A 25,171-nucleotide genomic window follows, 5' to 3' on the forward strand; every position below is an offset into this window, starting at 1 on the left:
TTTCAAGCTTTACATCATGTTATTATGTCATTCCCTCATTAAAAACATGCCTGAAGTGTTGCCTTGGCACATTCACGTATTTTTAAGTAATCTGTAAAAACTCTGATGGCGGCCATTTTAGGGATAGCTTGGCCTGAGTCCTCCTAGGAACGTCCCCACCTCCTGGAGACGCCTCCGAGCTTTCGTCACCAGCCGAGTAACAGACAGCGTGTGGAGGGGGCGTGTCGGAAAGTGACAGAGGTTCTTAAAGAGACAGAGGCCTATTTCAAGACATTCCCTACAGCCATTTTGAAAGAGCAATTTTATACAAGGCAGTTATTCTAATTTACTGCATTTACAGACCAACAGAAGGTTTTGTCTTCATTGTAGTGTGCTATAGACTGGTGCTATGAGATTGAAAAAAGCACAATACCCCCCCTCTTTAAAACAGCAGTTCCTGGAAACAGATTCCAAACCCCAGAGCACATGGATAATTGCTTTTTTTTTGTAATTTGGCTTATATCTAATCAGGAAAGAGAGATAATAAACAACATCTCTTTTACAAGGGTGTCCTGACCAAGTTTGCTATAATAAACAAGGCCCATGATATCCTCGCCACTCACTATGTTCAGCTAAAAGACTAAATGAAGGCATCGAAGAGAAACATGAATACTTTCTGTGTTCATTATAGTTTTTAGATCCCGCTGAATGCCTGCAGAGAGCTCTGCTAGTTTATAAGTCTCTTCATGGTCGGGCACCAAAATAAATAGCTGATGTGGTACAGCAGTATGAACCATCTCGGGCCTCCTGGTGGTTCCTAGAGTCACAACTAAACACGGTGAGGCTGCGTTTCAGTTTCACGCAGCAAAACTGTGGAACAGCCTCTGGACGAGGACGTGAGACAGGCCTCAATTCTTTACTCCAGGCTGAAAACATGCCTATTTACGGTATATATATTATTTTAACTACTTTCAATATATAGTTTTAATATACCCATATCTGTAATTTGTTGCATTGTGTTTTTATTGTATTTTTGGTGTTGCTATGAGGCCTTGTTGCTGCATAAATAAATTTGCCTTGCAGACAGTGTTAAAGTTGCTCTGAACATTAAACACACAGCAAACAGCTGCAGCTCACATCTGTCTGTACTTCATGAGAAAATTACAGTCTTCTTGGATTCGATGACTTAGTTTACTTGTTACTTTGTACATCTATGGCATTAGCATAAAACAGAACAGCCCTAAATAATAATAATATAATAAATGTTTGTCGCTCCAAAATGCAGTTACTCATAGATAAGTCCAATATGTCGAGGCCGTATCATCTTATTGTAAAGGACATTCACTCCAGCTCTATTTCTCTGCACACGCTGTTGAGATATTGCACAAAAGTTACATAACATGCAATTTAATACACCAGGAAACTCTTTGGTGATTTAGCTTGTCAATAAAGCTTGGTCACCATCTTGAGCCTTCTTTTATTGACTGAAGGTACATTATTGTAGGGCCACAGCCGGGACCAACAGCATCATCTTAGAAATGTCACATATATTGGGAGTCGCATTCATGGAAAGTACAGTATGTGCTTTTTCTGAATAATAGCTCAAGTGTTAAGAATATCCACCGCGAAAATAATCAGGAATGGCCCGCAGGCAGGCGCTGGTAAATGGGCCACTGGCACATGCGCTGCCCATTGTGAGTACTGCTGGGTAAAAATAAATGCTTGAAGAGGATTGAGAGCAGGATAAGGGGAAGGGAGAGAAGAGGAGAGAGCGGAGAATGGATTGTGGCGACGATGATGCAAGACCGAAAAAACATGGCGCCGTTCCAAATGGTTCATGTCACACAGAGTCGAGCCCCGTGACCGAGCACAGCGGGAGCAGGCTTTAGGAGTAGTGAAGAAGAAAGTCAAGGAACTGTAGGTATTTTCAAAAAGAAAGTAAAACGACGGTGTCCTTGGAGTGACGTAACTGCGAGAGAAATGCTGGTTTCACATGATATTTTATAAAATTAACCTCTCAACTCCCACCTGGAGCACATTTTCTTAAGTTTGCCTTTACCCAAATAAAGAATTATTGTAAAAAGCGTCAAATTTGCGACAAAAAAGTGTCAAAATTGCGACAATAACGAGGGTGAAACGAAACAAAAGAGTGACAAAAACATGGTTAAAAAGCAATGAAAATGTGATGAAAAAGTGATTAAAAAAATTATGGAAAAAGTCACAAAAACATGACAAAAAAGCGATGAAAAAGTGACAAAAATGTGATGAACAAGTCACAAAAACATGATGAAAAAGCAATGAAAAAAGTGACAAAAATTATAAAAAAAAAGTGACCAAAAAAAGTGATGAAAAAGTGACAAAAACTAGACTAAAACAGAGATGAAAAAGCAAAAAAAAAAAAAACACAGAACGGCAAAAATGTGACAAAAAAGCAATGAAAAAAACATGTCAACGTGACGACAAGGCGGCAACAGCTCGAAGAAAAAGATCCATTTAGATGAGTTTTGTAGGTCTTAGCTTTCAAATGAGCCGATAGGCTGTAAAGCTTAACAGGAGAAATTGCACTCGGTTAAGGCGGGAGGTAAGAGGTTAACAGAGAGAGATGCTAACGCCAAAATCTCAGGGAAGCGCTGATCGGTGATAAAAGATTTTATCCACAATCCACATTTTCCCACATAAAAAACACATGAACACAAACCAACTGGGGACAACGACGTTTGCTATTACCCACAGAAATGGCGGATCTCCATGGTAACAGTGAATTTTCCCTAAATCTATTAGGCATCAGGACCAGTTTAACCCCTTGACTCCCACCTGAACCGAGCACATTTTCTCCAGTTTGGCTTTACCCCAGTCCAAAAGCTTCTGGAAAAAAGCTGTGAAAATAGCAACAAAACTGAGGCGTAAACAATGATGGAAATGTGAAAAAAAAAGTGAGAAAACATTGACAAAAAAGTGAAGAAAAATTGATGAAAAAGTAGCAAAAATGTCACAAGAAATTGACAAAAAATTGATGAAAAAATGACAAAAAATGTGTGAAAAAAATGACAAAAATCAGACAAAAAATTGATAAAAATTTGACAGAAAAATGACAAAAATGTGACAAAAAAATGACAAAATGTAACAACAAAATGACAAAAATGTGACAAAAAAATGACCAAAATGTAACAAAACATTTTCAAAAAAATGGACAAAAAATGGACAAAAAATGAAAAAAATGTGACAAAAAATGACAAAAAAATGACAAAAATGTGACAAAAAAAGGACAAAAAATGTGACAAAAATTGACCAAAAAATGACAAAAATGTGACAAAAAATGACCAAAAAAATGACAAAAAAGTTACAAAAATGAGTTGAACACCCAAAAATGATGGAAAAAAAAATCCGATGACGTGAGGAAAAAGATCCTCTCGGTTCAGGCGGGAGTTAAGAGGTTAAAGAATAAACTTATAATTGTTTTTTTTCAGGGTAATCCAGTTTTCCCAACCGGATACAACATGTATAATAGGCCAGGATGAATGGGAGTGTGTTTCAGAGTGTGATGTGGGACAACGAAAGCATTTGTTCATTAACACTATCCCAAGCAAATATCAAATTAAATAATAAACATAATGGAAATACCTACATTAGAACGAGAATATGCCATAACAGTGTTAACAGTTCCTAAATGCTTTTTCTGTGTATTTATTTCCTCAATAAAGTAAAATATCTGTCATACAAAATATCTATCATACATGGAAGCAAAAAACCCAGACGCCTACAGACAGTGCATACATCAGTATTTTCCAACTTCCTCTTTTTCACGGTCATCTTTACAAAAAACAAGTAGAATACAGTTTGTTGTGCCTTTTTTACGATTTTCTTTAACAATTTTTATTTTTATTTATTTGAGAGTTGTATCTTTAACCTCTTAACTCCCGCCTGAACCGAGAGGATCTTTTTCCTCACGTCATCAGATTGTTTTTCCATCATTTTTTGTTGGGTATTCAACTCATTTTTGTAACTTTGTCATTTTTTGTCACATTTTTGTCATTTTTTCATCTATTTTTTGACACATTTTTTGCCATTTTTTGTCAATTTTTTGGTCACATTTTTTCTCACATTTTTGTAATTTTTTTGTCACATTTGTGTCATTTTTTTGAATTTTTTTTAATCAATTTTTTGTAATTTTTTGTCATATTTTTGTAATTTTTTGTCAAATTTTTATCACATTTTTGTCACATTTTTGTCACATTTTTGTAATATTTTTTTTGTCACATTTTGTCACATTTGTCATTTTTTTGTCACATTTTTTGTCATTTTTTCATCAATGTTTTCTCACTTTTTTGTCACATTTCCATCATTGTTTTCGTCTCAGTTTTATTGCTATTTTCACTGCTTTTTTCCAGAAGCTTTTGGACTGGGGTAAAGCCAAACTGGAGAAAATGTGCTCGGTTCAGGTGGGAGTTAAGGGGTTAATCAATGGCAAGGTGTGCCTCATCATATTGCATTAGCTCTAAACCCCTGGTCTCTGTCCTGGGCCTATAGGACTAAATTGAGTGTAATATTTTCAATTGAGTCCACATATGTTGGACCCAGACCCACGCAGACAGAGGAGCACATCTGCCCCGTCACAAACCCAGAGTCGGAGCATGCCAGCTGGATCCGCTTCAGCTCCTCGCCCCCTGGGACCGGTTCTCCCACAGGCCAAATATGGAAGAGACGCGTACCTCTGTCTTCCCCTGTGGGACGGCCCGTAAAAAACAGCGCGCGCGGCTAAAGGCTCACAAAAACACTCGAGCTGAGAGAAATATTAGCCTTATGTGGTCAGTGGGGTTGCCAGGTTTGGAGGCAAAAAGATCACGGCAGAGATGCAGAAAAAGATGTTAAGATGTTGGGTTGAGTTGTAAAAATAAGGCAGGGGTTTGTAAATGTACAAACAATATTCAAACAGGAAAACAGCATAACGGACGATAGGGATGAAAACCTTTTGCTTTACAATTTCAGGAATTAAGAAGTTCTTCACTCAGTTAGTTCTACAATTTTGTAAAAAAAAATGGCTTGGGTTTTGTTGCAAATAAAAGGACTTCCTTGAAAAAGAGATCTGTGGGTCTCGATGGACTTTCCTGGTTAAAAAAAGATGAAATAAAATATTTACACCGGGGAACACAGCATCTTCAGCCTGAGGGCAGAGGATTGAACTGCCCACGCTGGGGGTGCGTGGAGCCTGCAAGCATTTTCTGTATATGGAAAAGTCCAATAAATCCCTTTTTTTGTTTGCGTGCCATTGATTTTTACCACAGCCCTTTACAACAGTGGTTCTCAACTGGCATCGGGACCCACTATGATCATGTGATGACGAGCTGCGACCCCAAAAAATATTTTTATCCAACACATAAGACATTTTGGTTCAGTGGTTTTTACACTTTTCACACCAAGTTCCGTCTCAGAAAATACTTGACCTTCCAAATACCACCAGGACAAGATCAAGGTGGAATCAGGACCAAACTGGGACAAATCATGAACATGAATTCAACAAAATTGTAGTATAGTAGTATCTTTGTTCAGTACAATGCAGAAACTGTATTTTCCCACAGATGATTGTTCATTTAAACGTAGGTATTGAATAAACGTTTCAAGTGCATGTGACACATTAGACACAGTTTTTGACAACTGTATTTAAGATTTTGCTAACATTTTTTACCCAGCTTTCTTTAGTTTGACATGTTTTGTGATGTTTATAGTTTCACTTCCTTATGGGACACTGACAGGAAGTGACATAGATAGAGGCAAACAATTTTGTTGCCATGCCGACCAAGCTATGTCAATGGGAAATGAGTCAAACTGCTATGGATATTTACCTCTGTCTATGTCACTTCCTGTCAGAAGCTTAACCTCTTAACTCCTACCTAAACGGATCCCATTTTCTCCAGTTTGGCTTTACCCTAATCAAAAAGCTTCTTGGGAAAAAACACCAAAATAGCCACAAAAAATGAGAAGAAAACAAGGATGTAAACGCAACAAAAATTTGACAAAAATTCAACAAAGATGTGACAAAAACTCAACCAAAGAGTGACAAAAATTCAACAAAAAGTTCAACAAAAATTCTACAAAAATGTGACAAAAACTCAACAAAAATGTGACAAAAATTCAACAAAAATTTGACAAAAAGCTCAACCAAAGAGTGACAAAAATTCAACAAAAAATTCAACAAAAAATTCAACAAAAATTTAACAAAAATTCAACAAAAATGTGATAAAAACTCAACCAAAAAGTAACAAAAATTCAACAAAATGTCACAAAAACTCAACAAAAATGTGATAAAAACTCAACCAAAAAGTGACAAAAATTCAACAAAAATGTCACAAAAAATGTAACAAAAATAAAAAAAAATAAAAAACATACAAAAGGTGACTCAACACAGCAACAATGCGAAGAAAAAGATCAGTTTTGTGGGTCTTAGCTTTCAAATGAGGTGTTACACAGGCCAAAGAGGACAGAATGCATTTGGTTTAGGCGGGTGGTAAGAGGTTAAAGGGACTATACAGAGTTTAAAAATGTATGTAAATATTTTCCTCCCCCTACATGTTCCTCCATGCCCTAATGTGTAGAATGAGCCCAGACCTGTTCACCACAACTGCCTCTAAAATCCTGCACTGTAAATCAAAAAGGTGTTACTTCGGGTCAGTAGTGCCATCATGCATGAGCTTAATACAGAACCTGCAGTTACGCATAAGAGCTGAGGTGGCAGTAGTGAGCATAAAATGACTAACTTGCATCTAGTCTCTTTAAAAATGACAAATACTTAAAACAAATGTTATCCATCCAGGACATCATGACTAAAACAACTAATGTTAAGTCATTTTAACAAGCTCTCGGAGTGTTTTGATTCCTCCTCAGTATAAATATTCAAAGAAATCCATGGGAAAGGCTCGCGGCCCACCAGTTGAGACCCACTGCTTTACAACACTGCGGTGCCATTCTGCGTCATTGGTCCCTCCCACCCAAACAGTGTGGTGCCTCCATGGTACCGACCACATCAAAGTCTGCTCAGCTTCCGAGATCAGACGAGTTGAGACATTCTCAAGGTGCCAGTTTCGTTTCTTGTGGATAAACCCAGAATTTACAGCGACATTAACTGTATCCCAGGTCTAACCATTTGCAATTGGACACTTCCCACAGCGCAAGAAAGCTTATCTGCCAACCGCGAGAGTCTCTATAGAAAGTTCTGACCTTAGAGATGAATCATGAAAGCATCTATTATGTTCATGCCATTCAAAGCCGGCGGTATCTCCTAAAATGGCCAGCTGATACCGTTTATTTTTTTGTTTGAAAGCAATATTTTGAATCTGTCTTTTCTTTGTTTTTCACCCCCCACACAGCTTGGACTCAAAATGCAGTGGTGTAAATTGCAGAGCAAGATAATCTAATAAAGTTACATAAGCCATTATAAATGTGTTTATGCTCCGTGGATGTCAATGTTAAACTAATGACCAGAAGTAAAGTGCTGGAGAGGAGTTAGAGCAGCCGAGCATGGTGCTAGCATGTCTCCATTAGAGTAAAAGGCCTTTGTGCAAGTATATAATGTATTTAAATAAAGTTAGCATAAGAAGTTAGTAAGATGTGGCTAATTACAATAGTTCGCAACGTTGAGTGGCTAAAATGAGACAAAACTAGACCAGCCACTTCAGCAAATGTAGTTTAAAATGGCAGATTAAAGCATAATTAATGAACCATCAAGCTTAGAGCCTCACCAGATGCACCAGGATCTTCTCCCCAGTCGGGTGGATGGCCAGGGCCTCGTCGTACAGACTCTTGGCCTCCTCCATTTGCCCGCGGAGCTCAGCCAGGCGGCCCCTCTGCAGAAGCAGCGAGTGGGAGTTTGGGAACAGGGTACTGGCCTCTGTGATACAGAACTGAGCCTCTTTCAAACGACCATCCGCCATGAACAGCTCGGCTGAAGAGAAAAGATACAAAAGAGAGTTCAATCAATACGGTTTGTACAGTTTTTCTCAAGAGAGAGGGAACTACAGTGTAATAATAATACAGCAAAGGGGAGTGCTTCAGGGACATAGAGAATTTGCCAAAACAGGTGATTTTTAGGCTAGAGCGAGAACACCGACTTACTAAAGTGGCAAAAAGAATAAAGTCAGTCAACTTTCAAGGCCCTTTGCAGGTACTTGGTAATAATCTCAAAGACATCTTTATCACAATCTAATCTTACACTTTGCTGATTAGAAAATACAATATGTGAACTATAAAAGCCCCTGCTCGTGTTCCCCTTCACTTCGCAACTGTTTCGATGAAGAGAAAAAAAGAGGTAAAAGTCTGTGCAGCTTGTGAGGTTGTTGTAAAGCGATGGCGAGTGTTTTTACTTTGAGATTATTGTTTTAAGAGACTGAGAGGTGAGGAAAGCATTTTCAGGGCATGGAGGACCTCAGGAGGAGCTTTTCGGGAAAGAATAAACTGTGGATAAGATTCAAAGATTCCTAAAAGATGCACGAGTGATTCAAAACACAGCTCCATGTATGTTTTTTGATGAAAGAATGGCATTGTAACATGGCATAAAGATCTAAAAAGTCGATTTTGACACTAGCCTTCCCAGCCATATTATTCTCTCTTTATTCCAAACTGTGTTTAATAAAAGAAAAAAGAAAAAGAGAGAGAGAGAGAAAGAAGTGTGTGTGCTGTGTCTCACTGAAACAAATATATGTTTAGACAGAAAACAAGCAGCTGTTGGTTAATCACAACATATTCAAAACTTTACTCAGGATGTATATACTATTTTCGGTGTGTATAACTGTAAGGGCCCGATCTTGTGTTTCTAAGCGCAGACTATGGCGTAAACCTTTTCGGTTTAGGAGGGGAGAAATGTGGGATCTTGCACCTCCGGACCTGGCGCATTAGGTGGGCTGGACAAACACCCATGGCCTATGGCGATGTTATGGAGAACAACCTTTTTCCGCCAACCAGACTCTTTCCGTGGCCGGGAAGGGGAGAGGGGTGGTGGGGGGGTTGAACACGTGCTTTTGTTTGTTTTCGTGTTTCTGCCGAGTGCAGACCCATGCAACAAACTGTACTCCCCTTTCTCTCGGGACGCCGGACGAGGACAGTGTTTAACTCACAGTGGGTTGAATGAAGTTTTTAGTTTGACAGAGTAATAATGCTAAAGGAAGAACATGAGGCAGTGTGTTATAAACAAGGAAAAGAATGTGACATAGCGCAACAGCTGTCCAATGGCTAGATGACCAACACTGTCCATGTGTTTTCACTTTGAAGCTAAAGGCTAACGATAAGCTGGCGCTAACCAAAGGTAATAAAATAATAACTACAACATAGCTGCTGCATACTCAGTTTGACACTTTTTACAACTTTTCTTCCGTTTTAAATCTTACTATATTTTTAGTTGATCAGAAAATGCGGACAGGAAGCAGTAGCTACCCTACACTGGCCAACAGGAGGTTAGCCAAAAACAATCTGTGCACAGAGCCTAATTTTAAAACTATTACTTTCTGCACTGGGGGACGTACATTTACGTGCAGTGCTCGAGTTGCTAAGATGTATTGCAAAAAATGTGCATGAGAGAAATGTAACACCGGCGATTTTGGAGAGAATTTATGACGACACTGATTCAGAGGAAGACAGTGTGAAAGAGGGAGCAGTGCTTGGGACGTCCTGGATCTTCTGACTAAATAAGGCCATATCTCCCCCACAGCAGCCTCCTCTTCTCATCACTGCTGTTGCTGCTTGGGGCCTCACTATAAACATTCACACACACGGACACTCCCACCAGCAGCACATCGACCAGTCAGAGCGCAGATATCAGAAGACACGCCCCTCGAGGCAGCGGTGGGACAGGGCAGAGGCGAGGGGTGCTGTCAGTCACTCATTCTTACAGCTCTTACAAATACTTGCACTTGTTCCAGCATGTGAAAGTTATGTGAATTGTTCTCATACTTATATTCAAAGCTACAATGTATTGTGAAATCACCAACAGGGGTTTACACAGACTAAAACAAAAAGGCAAAGTTCTGTTTTAGTCATGATTTTCCAAATTTAGTTTAGTTTTGGCCTTGTTTTAGTCATGATTTAGTCTAGTTTTGACACCATTTGATGACAATCACTTACAATGTTTGTTTAACCTCTTACCACCCGCCTTAACCAAATGCATTCTGTCCTCTTTTGGCTGTGTAACACCTCATTTGAAAGCTAAGACCCACAAAACTGACCTTTTTCCTCGCGTTATTGCTGTGTTGTGTCACCTTTTGTATGTTTTTTTTCTTCTTTTTTTTCTTTTTTTCTTTTTGTTGCATTTTTGTCACATTTTTGTTGAGTTTTTGTTGCATTTTTGTTGAATTTTTGTCACATTTTTGTTGAATTTTTGTCACATCTTTGTTGATATTTTGTCACATTTTTGGTGCCTTTTTCCCTAAGAATCTTTTTGATTAGGGTAAAGCCAAACTGGAGAAAATGGGATCCGTTCAGGTGGAAGTTAAGAGTTTAAATCTAAAGCAGGGATCTCTGGTGTGGCTTTTGAGCTTTAATGAAAAATAAATAAATAAATAGTGATTAGCTGGAAGTATCTCCCAGATTCCAGATTCAAAGATGTAAAGGGCGATTATTATGTAAAAATCACTTTTTTAAAGCTTTTTATCATGTTACTGTGTCATTCCCTCCTGAAAAACGTACCTCCAGTGTTACTCAGATTGATTCATGTTTGAGTAATCTCCTGCCAGCAGCCATTTTCCTGCTGCTTTGCTAGAGGGGACGAGGCTCCGCCCCTCCCATGTTCTCTCCCTCAGTTCAGCCCACAGCACCCGCCCCTGCAGATTAGCTTTTAATTTACCTATTTGAAATACTTTTGTAAGAAACCCCTGGCTTATGTTGTCTTCACTCATTTATATAAGCATACATTTGAAAAACGTACTGAAGGGGGAGCGCTCATGGGTGTACCAGACAGACAGAGGCGAAATCGCAGCGTCAGGAACAGTGTTGCTATGAGGGAAAATTAAGTTTTTTTTTATATTTGCTGCATTTTCCAAACAATTTTGTGTAGCATAGTTTTTAAGTATGCTATAGAATGGTACCATGTGCCTGAAATAAACATAATACCCCACTTTTAAAGGGGGGTATTATGCAAAATCGACTTTTTCAAGCTTTACATCATATTATTATGTCATTCCCTCATTAAAAACATGCCTGAAGTGTTGCCTTGGCACATTCACATATTTTTGAGTAATCTGTCAAAACTCTGATGGCAGCCATTTTAGGGATAGGTTTGCCTGAGTCCTCCTAGGAACGCCCCCACCTCCTGGAGACGCCTCCGAGCTTTCGTCACCAGCCGAGTAACCCACCACTGCTCCTCAGCAGAACCCCCTCCCCACTGATGCACAGACAGCGTGTGGAGGGGGCGTGTCGGAAAGAGTCAGAGGTTCTTAAAGAGACAGAGGCCTATTTCAAGACATTCGCTACAGCCATTTTGAGAGAGCAATTTTATACAAGGCAGTTTTTTCTAATTTACTGCATTTACAGACCAACAGAAGGTTTCGTCATCATTGTAGTGTGCTATAGACTGGTGCTATGTGATTGAAAAAAGCATAATATTCCCTCTTTAATATAAATGTTGCTTTAACATTATTTATTCATCATCATCATATCAATAAAAAAGATGCAAGCTTGGCAAATTGGGAATAATATTGTTATTTCAATATTCAAGAGCGACTGAATATTGCGATCTTTCTCTCAAATTGTGCAGCTCTACCAAAAGCTATAAATAAAACTCTTTCTCTTTCTAAATATTCACCAAACGTCTGCTGTGTGTACTGTGCCTCAATGAGACTTTGTACAAATAAATCCGTCTGCTCAGAGCGCCTGAACCCAAGAGTGTGTTTTGGGCTGTCGTTCTTTGTTTACCTGCAGCGAGCCACAGATGGGAAGCTCTGCCTCGGAGACACTGAAGGGACGATTCCCAGCCCCACGGTTCATTTCTACAATCTACAATTTGGGGAAGAAGGGATCGCAGACTGTTCCCGGGTCATTTTAAGGAGCGATGTGATTTAGCAGGTCTGTATGAGCATTTACAGTGCTGAGCTGCGTTCTCACATACCGCCCGTGTAAATGTCCCTGTGTGTGTGTTTTTCCCAATGATCAGGACGTGAGATAGGGGCAGGAAGTGACCGTCCCGATCTGGAATGCTGGGAATAAGAGGCAAAGGGGCATGGCAGTTTTGGACAACACACCCTCAGCAGTGAGCATGCGCGTGTTTGGTCACTACAGGGGAAGAGGATTAGGAGGTTATGGAGAAAATGAAGCCTTTAACTAAGACTATTGCTCAGGAGACTTGATACATTACCCCAGCAGTCCTGAAAAACAGTCTCCGGAACATACAACTATATATTTTTTTAGCCTTCATCAACCTTGTCATGCTTTTCTCATTTTTTGGTTGTGCTTTTGTCGTTTTTTTATTGTGTTATTGTGGCTTATCCAGCACTTTTTTGTTGCTTTTTTGGTCCCTTGTTGTTGCGTTTTCAATCCTCATTTTCGTGGCCATGATGCTTTTTTCAAGAAGCCTTTAGATTTGGGTGATGCCAAACAGGGGAAAATGTGCTTGGTTCAGGGGGAGGTTAAGATATTAAATCAGATCAGAATTACGGTACTTTTACTAAGTAACTTATTTACCTTAATAAATCCTTTTCGTGGTTCCTCTGAGGGTAATACAAGTGTTGATGGAATGAGTGGGGGGTCTTTCATCTCCCCCTGGTATCTGGCCAGAAAACCACAACTGCAACTTTCCCTGCTCTGACCCGGAGGCCCCAATACACACTAATGGAATCACGAAGAAGAAGCTAATAGGCTAACAAAGCTAACAGTGGGCTAGCGCCACTTAAGCAGTATTTACCCCAAAAAATCATCTCCATTGTATAATTGGGTTGTGGCACAATGTACAATATCCTTCTCACCCTTTGCTTTTTCTGTCAGCGTAGTATTTACTGTCACGTACAATTAATGAGTAAAGAAAAACTCAACATGCTGCGACACCTGCAGTGGCGCTTCTGGCCTCTAGGGGCATGAGTTACTTAGTTCAGCTTTATAATTATTATTATTTAACTCAATTGTTATTCAACTGTAGTGCTGTTTGTCCTGTTTGCTCAGTACTATACACTGAGCCTTGCTGGTTTACTCCTGTTGAGCCCAGCTCATTTTCTTAAGAAAAATTTTAGTAGATAATTTGTGTGTTCTCGGTTTTAAAACCTTAGTTATTCCTCTGCCATTAATAAAAAAAAAGTATTAAAGTGTCAGGGAGCTGAAACGGCAGCTCTTTCTCTTTCTGTTCCTCTGGGCTGTAGTCACCGCTCTGCTACAGAGAGAAACAGGGAGACCACGCAGCCGCTCGACTGAGGGGATTTTCGGTCAGGTGCAAAGTTCAGATCTAAGGACCGGGTCCAGACGGGATAGCACGTGGGTCCGGATTCAGACAAAGGTCCGCCATTCTGTGTTCTCTGCTTTACATCAACTAAAGCAAAAGTAATATCTGACCCGCTTTGCAAGTGCTCTCTTGTGCCGACAAGACTCCACACTGTAGCGGACTCCAAAGAATGCATACAAGACCTCAGTCATATTGCGATGTACTGGGGCTTCTTGCAATATTGATTTTCCGTTACCTAAAACAATATTCTGGTGTGATATAGAATTGTGCAGCCCTTGGCATGAATAGCTTCTCTTTACCCATGCCTTTGCTTCTCTGGTTAATTGTTAAAACCAAATTGTACAAAATCCATCTGTAATTTAGTAAACAGTAAAAGTAAAAGCATTGTTCCCACCTTACTTACTACATTCCGGGTAGTTTTTAAACCACTTTCAGAAAGCTATATCTAAAAATATGTGTATACAGTATTGATATTTTGGTCTCTGCACTGTGTGTATTCCCGTCCGCCTGCCCCACTTCAGAGCGCAGCTGAAGGAGCGGTGTTTGTTCAAAGTCTCTTTCCCGCTAATGCTCCTCTCGTCTGTGCAGCGGCTGAGCTGAAGCCTGGAAGTAATACTGGTCTGGTATGCATCGCTGCGGCGCTGGCCTCAATAAAGCAGCAGCCTGCACATGCACAGGTAAAGTGTGCTCTCCTATTCAAAGGCACACGCACATCTCACAACCGCTCAAAATGGCTCCGCCGCTAAATTGTTAAAAATGTGCCATGTTCGCTATTATTGTGGCTGGCAGCTCCGGCCGTGATCTAAAAGGAGATAGAGAGAATCGCAAAAAAGACACATTTTTGCATCTTTCATTTGGTGCACTAACCTATCGGACATTGGTAGAGTCGTATTTTTGTAAATGACCTGCTTTAACCTCTTAACTCCCACCTGAACATGTTTTCTCCGGTTCTCCAAATTCTCCAAGTCTTCAAAACAGAGGCAAAAAACACGAAGAAAATGACAAAAAAGCGCTAAAAAGTGACAAAAAAGCGACAAAAAAACAGCAAAAAATGACAAAAATCCAGCAAAAAAAATGACAAAAATCCAGCAAAAAAATGACAAAAATCCAGCAGAAAAATGACAAAAATCCAGCAGAAAAATGACAAAAATCCAGCAGAAAAAAGACAAAAATCCAGCAAAAAAAAGAGACAAAAATCCAGCAGAAAAGTAATAAAAAAGTGACAAAAACACATAAGGGAAATTAAAAGTGACGACAATGGCAAAGTGGAGAGAATGCATTTGGTTTTGGCGGGTGGTAAGAGGTTAATACCTAGATTGAACAGAAAGGGGTGAAGAAGTTACTAAGAATAGAAGAAAAACGTCCTCAACTTTAGCAAACCTTTATAAACCTCTACTTCTAAACCTCTTGTAGCCACGGCTGCCGGACAAAACAATAAAAACGGCATGAGACATCATTTTCACACATGGATCGGCTGCCACAAAGTCCATATGTTAACCCTATAGAGAATCTTTGAGATGTTCCGGAGAAGGCTTTGCAAAGTGGTCACATTCACCCATCATCAAGTCAAGATCTTTGTGAAAAAATCAACACTGGGTCTTTTGACATTGCAGAAGCTTATAGAAACAATGCCATATTGAATTTTTTTCTGTGGCGACTTTCCTTTTGGACAGGCAGTGTATATTAAAGGGACTATACGGAGTTTAAAAATGTTACAATTCTGTATTTTCCTCCCCCTACATGTTCCAGCAATGTCCTAATGTGTACAATGAGCCCAGACCTGTTCAACCACAACTGCCTCTAAAGTCCTGCAGTAAAAATAGTCAAGAAATGCCACTATTTTCCAAGTAACATAGATTTAATGGCAGTTTGAATGCATGTTATGCTTTTTAATGACTTTTAATAAGGTCTTAATGTTTGGCACAACTCATTAAAGCAGTATTAAGGAACTCATAAGCGCAACTGCAGGTGTCATAGCGACTTTTTTTTACTAATTAATTGTCCTGGAGAGTAAATACTTCGCTGACAGAAAAGACAAAGGGAGAGAGGGATATTGTCCATCCAACTACACAATGGAGATATTTTTTTTCACTCAAACTTGGCTGTAAATACTGTTTAAGTGGCGCTAGCCCGCAGTTAGCTTTGCCCGTTAGCATGTTAGCTTCTTCTTCGTGATTCTATTAGAGTGGGGCCTCCGGGCCAGAGACACCAGGGAGAGATGAAAGACCTCCAATCATCCCATCAACACTTGTATTACCCCCAAAGGGACCCACGGAAAGGATATATTAAGGTAAACCTGATTTGGTTCCTTGCACTTCGCTTGCATGGACTATTCGAAAGTGCTTCAATAAACGAATCTACCTTGTGAAATGCACGATGAAACCGACCTTTATTATTTGAGTAATTCCTTTTCAGGGCACTTCTGCATGTATGGTATTTCCCAGTTTGTCTTCAGCCTCTAAGGTCTCGGTAAATGGCCATGTACCATAGATATCCGTGATGCTACTGTTGTTTAAACACGGGATCCACATAGATTTTCTTTGGGATTACAGGCCCACGGATTTGGCTCTCAAAATCGGAGGGGGTTTGTGTGCTAAATTTGCAGACAGTCCCCGGAGGTTGGCAGACATATTGTGCGTTCAGGAATGGGACAGGAGAATGGACAGAGCGCATTAAAACATAATGCCTCCTGCTCCACTCCGCTCCCCCGAGAGTCTAAAACTGAGCGCGTAAGCAGGTCAGCAGCAGCAGCATCCGAAACAAGGCTCTTAAATGGTTCGGGAGGCGCAGGACGTGGCACAAATTAAAGGATTATTATTTGATAGTGAGTAGGATGTGCCTATTTAGTGACAGCATTAACAGCATGGGTAGAGGTATGATTTTTTGCATAATAAGTATAAAAAGCATAATTATGGGCTTTCTATTGCCACTCTTTCAACAAAATAATAATTTGATTTAATACATTGTAGATATGAATAACATTGTGAATTATTGGTTTCCATCCATCCATTTTCTTCCACTTTTCCGTTGCCGGGTCGTGGGGGCAGCCATTGGAGCTGTCCAAATCACATTGCACCAGCCCCCTATGGCTCCTCCTGCGGCTGGTGGGTCCACAGAAGGACGGCCTCATGGTTCTAACCGGGCCTGTTGGTCTCTCATAAGGGGCTTCTGAACCGTTCTTTGTCTGACCCGTCACCAAAGACCTGTTTGCCATGGGAGACCCTACCAGGGGCACGATTATTGGTTTCCATTAGGGATGGGAATCTTAGGCCACTGTCCGATCCGATTCGCATCTCGATACACCTGCCACGATCCGATTCATTTAAGACACACTTGGTCATACCAGAGCTGCGATGCGATTCGAATCATCACCAAGACCACGATGCATCTCGATCCACACATCTGTAACCACCACCAGCCCGATACGATTCGATTTAGGCCAATTATCACGATGCATCTCCATGTTACGTGGTCCACGCTTAGCTTGATGCAATGATTCAACAATACCAGCTCAAATAAATTAAGATTTGACACATATTCACAATTATTGAGGCCATTAATTGATATTAGACAACTTTAAAGTTAACTACATTTTTTTTTTAATGTAGACTGCATATTTAAACTTTTTTGGGTTTTGTATCCTATATATTCTATGGGTTTATCCACCTTAAGATTGTTTGTTCTTTAGTTTTTTCAACAATTTTGGGGGGACAATTGTTATTAATCTATGATCAGTATTGTTAAATTAAAAAGGTGATTGTGTGCATTATTTCCACATTAATAGCGCACACAGAAAAGCTCACCGGAATTTACCGGTAAGACACACACGCTCCTCGTAGGAGGAGCATCATGTGCACGCACGCAGTGGCCCAAGGGGCTTTACATCCGTAACGTATCTAGATTAACCGTTATGAGCGCTTAAAATCCGATGCATCTTATGTTTATGCTCTGAACTGCATCGATCTGTGGCTTCTCTGCCGATGCACTCGCATCTCTCGCGCGCAAATCGGTGCATCGATTCAAATCGTTTTTTTGTCCCATCCCTAGTTTCCATAGATGCCAAAACATGAGATATGACCTATATTTATCAGCTAAAAAGATGGGTTTATAGTAGATCATCATATTGCATAATTGCATCTGTGTGTCTGGAAAGGCTCTTAATGAATAAATTATTATTGGTGGTAATCAAAAAACAGTTGACTAATTCTAGACCTGTCACTGTCATTTGGTGAGTTTGGTGGCTCTACAAGAACATACTGCCGTTGTGCCCTTAACCCACTTTGACTCCAGCGCATGTGCGTAAACTGCAGCATGAATGTGAGGTTGAATGGGTGAGTGGTTGTTTGATCGAAAGTGTTTTGAGAGTGGCCACAAACTGTATTTATATCTTACAAGATTGCATCCGTGCATCTACTGTGACTATAAAGCATGTTGATCCTGAACTAGCAGCGAGTTGTTTCTGTTGCTTTACTGTGACAGTATTGGTGCTGCGTGTGCTCTAGTCTAGTCTAGTGCAGGGTTTCTTAAGGCCACCGCGCACCGAGACAAGTGTTTGTTAAATTCAGAGTCAGTTTTGTTCAGGTATTTGTCCTTCTGCAAATCAACCAATTAAACTTAAGTACAAAGCCAGGCGCTATGTTCTACTAAAAATTAGCACATGACATTTCATACCATGCTGCATCTGATTTATCATTAGAAACTGTTTATATCAGGGGTCGGCAAGTTTGCTCGGTGGAGGGCCGGTTTTCTTCATCGTCAAAAGACCAAGGGCCGGACCCTCCAATTCATCATCATCACTTTCTACATATGTCAGTGTTGTACATCATATACACCGGGAACATGTTCATCTTAAATTAGATAAATTACTTAAAATCGCTTGAATAAATGCCAATCTAGCAAATAGAAATCCCACTGGAAATCAGACAAATTCACTTTTACTGTAAAAATTGTTTATTTATCACTTGAAATTACACACAATAATCTGAATTAAGAAAAAAATTGAACAAAACGTGCTCGTTCCATTGGCAAGAATAGGTTTTATCTGCTCTAAGGCCAAACCAAATCTACTCAAATGTTTGATTTAATCTCTTAATTCAAGTAGATTTAAGTCATTTCATCCTATTCTTTTAGGATAGTGGCCTGAAAAGGGTGCTCTGTTGAGACATTTTAAGGAATTGACAGTATTTTTCACATTTCTGGAGTACTTTAACAGGCATTTGATCTCCGATTTGGGTCATAATATAAAGTAAAGAATTTATTTCATCAGTGGTTCCCAAGTCGGGACCCAACGTTACCCTCGGATGGCAGGCCCAAATAACTCAAATAAAGCGTAAATTTGTCATATATTGTACAAAATATTGTGTTTTCCCACACGTTTTTAATGAACAAGCAGTAGCAGCCTTTAAGCACAAGCAGCCTTTAAAACCGAAATTCCATACACTTTCAGATAGAAAATATTGAAAAAAGTTCCCCATAGACTCGCGACCCACTGAAAAGGGTTCTGTGACCCACTTTTGGGCCCGTCCCACCATTTGAGAATCACAGTTTTACATTACATACTGTAGAACCAAGTGGGATATTCTGGGCATTTTTAAAATACTGAATTCTTGCATGTTTAGAGTACTGTAAAAGGAATTTGATCTCTTATTTGCATAATAATGTTTCTCAAAATGTTCTTGAGGGCCAGAGGTTCTGTGCTGGAGGGCCGAATTTGGCCAGCGTGCCTGACGTTGCCTACCCCTGGTTTATATTATTAGCGCTGCAAATCTTATAAATGAGTTTGAGCTGTGGCCTTTTGCCGTGTTTGAGAGACAAAAATCTGCATCTGGTTTGTAAACGCTCACATGTAAACGCTTAGTGAATCCGGTCCTTGGTGTGAAAAGTCTGAGAACTTCTGTCTGCTGTGTGCTCTAAAAGCCAGTGTCTCTTACCAGCCTGGAGCCAGATGCGCTCGAGGGTGGTCCAGATGTAGGTGGGTCCCTGGCGTCGTGTGGAGCTCATGTCGGAGGTTTCAGAGAGAGCCGCGTCCAGACGGGACACCGCCACCGAGGGGGGGCTCTGGGATCCTGCGAGAGGCAAATTCAACATGAACTGAGGGTTCACTAAGAACATTGGTAAAGACTACCAAAAACGTGGTCCCTATATGGGACTGGGACATGTTGGATTGTGTTCATGACCTGTGGATCCGTCCTGATAGTCGGGGAGCGTGAGGAGGTGGCTGGAGGGTTTCCTGGGAGCATAAACAGGACTGGCCTCGGGACGCTCTGGGCCTGGGATACTGCTGCTCTCATCGGTCTCACTGTGAAATACAACAACATTTGGTTTCTATCTAAATTGCATCTAATAAAGGAATAATAGTAAAAATTTAAAATACTTAAAGCAGGGGTGTACAAACTTTTTTCACAGAGTGCAGCATGTTGAAATGTACAGTATACTGTGTGGAGGTCTGTGGATCAACAGGGTTTAACCACACTCTTGTTTAGGCTTGGAGCCTTAAAGGGGCTATATGCAAGTTGGCCATTTTATACTCACTACTGCCACCTCAGGTCATACGTGTAACTGCACCTGCTATATTAAGCTCGTGCATGACGGCAATTCAGACCCGAAGTAACAACCTTTTGAGTGACAGTGCAGGATTTTAGAGGCAGTTGTGGTGAACAGGTCTGGGCTCATTCTACACCTTAGGACATTGCTGGAACATGTAAGGGGAGGAAAATATGTATTAAAAAATGTTAAACCCCGTATAGTCCCTTTAATGCAGGTCTGTCTCACAATAAAATGTTAGTTATTGATGCTTTAACCTCTTAACTCCCGCCTGAATCGAGAGGATCTTTTTCCTCACGTCATCAGATTTTTTTTCCTACATTTTTTTGTTCGGTAGTCAACTCATTTTTGTCACATTTTTGTCATTTTTTCGTCATTTTTTTTATCACATTTTTGTCATTTTTTTATCACATTTTTGTATTTTTTTTGTACGATTTTTGTATTTTTTTGTAACATTTTGTCACATTTTTTGTCACATTTTTGTCATTTTTAGTCAATTTCTTGTGACATTTTTGCCACTTTTTCGTAACCTGGCTAACACCAGGCTGCTGTGTGCGCTCGAATTATTTCGAACTGCACAACAGCCTGGGGACCATGGCCGAAATCTCCGGTGGATTTGGGAACCAATCACAGAGCGAGGAGGGACGGCAAGACGATGACGCGCTATTCGATATACGGAAGCTTGTAGTTTATTTACGGATAATAAAAAAAAAGTTTATTTACGGATCCAACGTGACAGCAGCAGACACGATGGTATTTTTTGATCAAGCTTTAGACCTTGTTCTAAATAATTTAGCTCAAAAGTTTACAGCGGGTACGTCATACGTCATCTCATACGATGATACGATTGGCCATGGCTACGTGCAGACGCATGAGCCTTTTTTTTTTTTTTTTCGTATCGCCCAATAAACGAGTATGGACGATCGTAAACCACACCCCTCCTACGAGAAAATGAATTGGTGGTCCCCAGACTAAATATCACTTGTGATTTTAGTCTGGTGTTAGCCAGGCTAACTTTTTCATCAATTTTTCGTCACTTTTTTGTCAATGTTTTCTCACTTCTTTGTCACATTTCCATCATTGTTTTCAACTCAGTTTTGTTGCTATTTTCACAGCTTTTTTCCAGAAGCTTTTGGACTGGGGTAAAGCCAAACTGGAGAAAATGTGCTCGGTTCAGGTGGGAGTTAAGGGGTTAATGAAGTGGAATTAATAAACTTGCATGGCATCTCCGGTGATGTGTGCCAAACCAATGGGGCCACAAAAAATTGGTCTAAGGGCTGCATTTGGCCCCTGGGCCGCACTTTGGGCACCCCTGTCTTAAGGCACAGTGAGTAACATTTTGGAATATAATGTTGCCAGTAAAACAAAACATGCTCCTAATGAAACACAGAAAAGGCTATTTTTGCAGAACTTAATGAAAGAATATATTTGGTTGCGGACGGAATCTATTTAAGTCTCATATTTGACCTTTAGTCAACATCTCCATAGCGACGAGCTGGAGACGTCCTGCTCCCAGTAAAGTTAGTCATTGTATTCTTTTTTTATTGGGAGAAACGTCACACGGTGCAGCTTTAAAGTTAGGCTTGTTAAGGAACAGTCGGTCTAGTAACATGAAACATTTTCGTTTATAATTACCAAACGTGGAAAGGTTAGCGCCTGGAACTGTGTCATCAAAACCAGTAACTATTCTGGGAAATGGGGTACATTCCATAATAATAAACAAATGGGATATCCTAAACTGTAAAACACTGGAGTGATTGTTGATATAAAACCATATGGACACTAACAGAGTGGTTCTTCAGCTCCTTTCTGTACTTTTTAATGTCGTTTTTAGCCACTGTTTGTTTATGGATAACATAAACCGCCTTTGCGATGCCCAATCCTGTCAGACCTTGGAAGCTAAGCAGGGAAGGGCCTGGTCGGTACTTGGATGGGAGACTGTTTGGGAACACCAGGAAGCCTAGCGAATGTAGTGTGTGAGTGAGTGGTTGGTGGTGGTCGGAGGGGCCGATGGCGCAGACTGGTTGCCTCGCTTCCGTCAGTCTACCCCAGGGCAGCCTTGGCTACAATAGTAGCTTACCACCACTGGGTATGGAGTGAATGAATAATGCAATGCAAAGCGTCTTTGAGTGTCCAGAAAAGCGCAATATAAAACCGATGCATTATTATATTATTATATTATTATATAATGGGTAATGTTTGCTCGCGCTCCCTAAAATGGCAGATCCCCGCGGTGACGCTCAATTAATAATATTTGAACCAGGGCAACATACCAGGATCAGAGTGTGGGTGGATAACTAAACCCCTTACGGCCCATAGTCGCAGCGGAAAGTCTTGCACCTGAGCCATAAACTACACTGCAAAAAGTGGGTTCTAAGCAAGTAAAAAAATTCTTACTTTAAGAAATAAGTTCCTATTTTTTCCCTAAAAAGTAATAATGTCTTGCCGAGCAAAGTTTTCTTGAGAAAAAAAATCTTATTTTAGGAAATAACATCTAGCCATTTCTTGTTCAGATAAATTTACTAAAAACATGCAAGAAAGAAAGAAAGACATTTTTTTTAAATCTTCTTCAGCTTTAGACAGAAGAATATTTTTTCTTTTTTTTAAGAAAAAATAAGATCACAACAACTCTTAATTTAAGAACTGATTCTCACAGATAATACATTCCATTCTTTAAAGTGGGCGGCACGGTGGCACAGCGGTTAGAGCCTCAGCTTCACAACTCAAAGGTCCTGGGTTCGATTCCCACCAGGATGGGGTCTTTCTGTGTGGAGTCTGCATGTTCTCCCCGTGTCTGCGTACGTTTCCCCTACCACTAAAAACATGTACAATAGGTGAATCCTCCAGCCAGGTGATTCTGACTATCAGCCTGGCTCCACATCATGGAGATGGGGCGCGGGCAATATTTTCCTTTAATATTAGTATTTATTAGGGACATTTTGCTCAAAAAAGTGTGTAACTTAGAACATTTTACTTAAATCAAGCAACATTTAAGTAAAATACCCCACAATCTTTCACTAAATAAGAATGTTTTCCTTAAATTATTCCATTTTCTGAGGACATTTTGCTTAATTCTAGCTATTTATTTGCTTAAATTTAGTGTTTCTTTCTCGTTTTATGATAAGAAAAATATTCTAGAAATAAGAATTCTTAGCAAGAAAAAAATGCTCACCCCATTGGCAGAATTTTTTCCTTAAAACAAGACAAAATCTCTTATTTTAAGATCTTTTCCCTTGTTTTTAGTACTTTTTGCAGTGTAGACAGCACATTTCTTTGTTGTAAACATGATAGACAACATCTTAGCAAAGCGTCAACTTGATTGAAGGGAAGGGGCATAAAACCGAGGAGCACTAGACTGAAAGTGGCTCATAAATACTCCCTGAGCCCGAGCCAAAGCGGACACATTTGAATTACCGACGCTGTATTTTTAAATTACCGCAGTTTTAGACATGGATTGAATGCGGCGGAACGTCACATAAACTTGAGTGTGGCCGTGTTGATATATTAGACGGAGTGACAGTGTTTGCTGCAGTGACTTTATTGAGTCTAAATGTACAGGAGCCGGGTTCATGAGCGGAGATAAACTATAGAAAGCTACATACGCCGCGTGTTATGACGGTATATGTGGCTGGGTTATCCAAACGGCAATCATGAACGCAAATGCACCAGCCACGATGAAAGGTAAGGTAAAAAGGTGCTTATTGTCACAGCTAGAATAGGATTAGTCTCATTCTTGAATAGCAGTTGTTTTAGGTGATGCAAGGATTCCAAAGGGAGGAAAAAGTCCCTGATGTCAAAGTACATCGGGGTAGGCAAGATTTCTTGAAGGAGGGCTGATTTTTTTTTTATCGTCAAAAGACCAAGGGCCGAACCCCCCCAATTGTTGCCTGAAGTAAAGCACCAACAAATGCCAGTGTTGTACATCACACATGACTTATTGGGTGTTCTGTTAAGACATTTTAAGTTTTAGTTGACAGTATTCAGCGCATTCTTGAGTACTTTAACAAGCATTTGATCTCTGATTAATTTAAAGGGACTACACAGAGTTTAAAAATGTCAAAATGATGTATTTTCCTCCCCCTACATGTTCCAGCAATGTCCCAATGTGTAGAATGAGCCCAGACCTGTTCACCACAACTGTCTCTAAAATCCTGCATTGTCACTCAAAAAGGTGTTAATTCGGGTCCGAAGTGCCGTCATGCACGAGTTTAATATAGAAGGTGCAGTTACACGTATGACCTGAGGTGGCAGTAGTGAGTTTAAAATGGCTAACTTGCATTTAGCCCCTTTAAAGTTATTTCTTAAAGGAACAGGCCACTGTTTTCACATACTGAGATATGTTCTTGCCTGAGCTTAGACAAGTTGATGCGTACCTGTCTGGTCTTTGTGCGTGCCCTCAGTCAAGCAAAAAGACCAAAGATGTTGTTAGCATTTGGCCTCTCCCAATGTATTCCTATAGCTCCAAACAGGGGTGAAGTTGGAAGCTACCAGGCTTTTCCACGGGCACAAAGACCAGACAGGTACGCATCAACTCGTCTAAGCTCAGGCAAGAACATATCTCAGTTTGTGAAAATGACTGCCTGTTCCTTTAAAAATCATCTTAGGGCCATAGGTTTTATGCTGGTGGGCCGGATATGGCCCCCGGGCCTGACGTTGCCAACCCCTGAAGTACATACAGTATCTGAAAAAATGGTCACACGCTGTAATATCTCGTTAGCGCCTTTAGCTTTGATTACAGCACACATTCACTGTGGCATTTTTTCAATAAGCTTCTGCAATGTCAAAACATCCAGTGTCATTTTTCACTAAGATCTGGTATTGACGATGGAAGAGTGTGACCACGGCACAAAGCCTACTCCAGCACATCCCAAAGCTCCTCAATGGGGTAAAGATCTGGACTCTGTGGTGACCTGATGATGTCACATGATTCCTGAACCACTCTTTTACAATGTGAAGCAGATGAATCCTGGCATTGTCATCTTGGAATATAACCGTGCCACAAGGGAAGAAAATATCGATTGATGGAATAACCTGGTCATTCATGTGTTCAGGTCTACAGCTGAACTTATTATTTGGGCACATTGTGTTGCTCAATCTAGACATGACCTTGGGGGGCAGTGTAATTACCACAGGATTAGCCATCCATTAGATCAACACAATTTTGCATGACAACAAAGGCGACCTTTATTAAAGCTGTTTGTGCTCCGTCAGCGAACATCAGCAGTATGGGCAGGGCTGCAAAAT

General features: G+C 40.2%; 1 protein-coding gene across 1 annotated transcript in view; it reads right to left on the reverse strand.

Moving 5' to 3' along the window:
* Positions 1-25,171, reverse strand: part of ttc7a (tetratricopeptide repeat domain 7A) — a 114,276-nt gene that overhangs the window by 23,919 nt on the left and 65,186 nt on the right. Inside the window, exons 16-18 of the mRNA XM_079559424.1 lie at positions 19,561-19,682; positions 19,315-19,449; positions 7,713-7,915 (exon numbers count right to left, since the gene is read on the reverse strand). Coding sequence (XP_079415550.1) covers positions 7,713-7,915; positions 19,315-19,449; positions 19,561-19,682 — 460 coding nt within the window. The remainder of the gene's footprint in view (positions 1-7,712; positions 7,916-19,314; positions 19,450-19,560; positions 19,683-25,171) is intronic.

The sequence above is a fragment of the Gobius niger genome, assembly GCF_951799975.1.
Source record: "Gobius niger genome assembly, chromosome: 7".
NCBI lineage: Eukaryota > Metazoa > Chordata > Actinopteri > Gobiiformes > Gobiidae > Gobius > Gobius niger.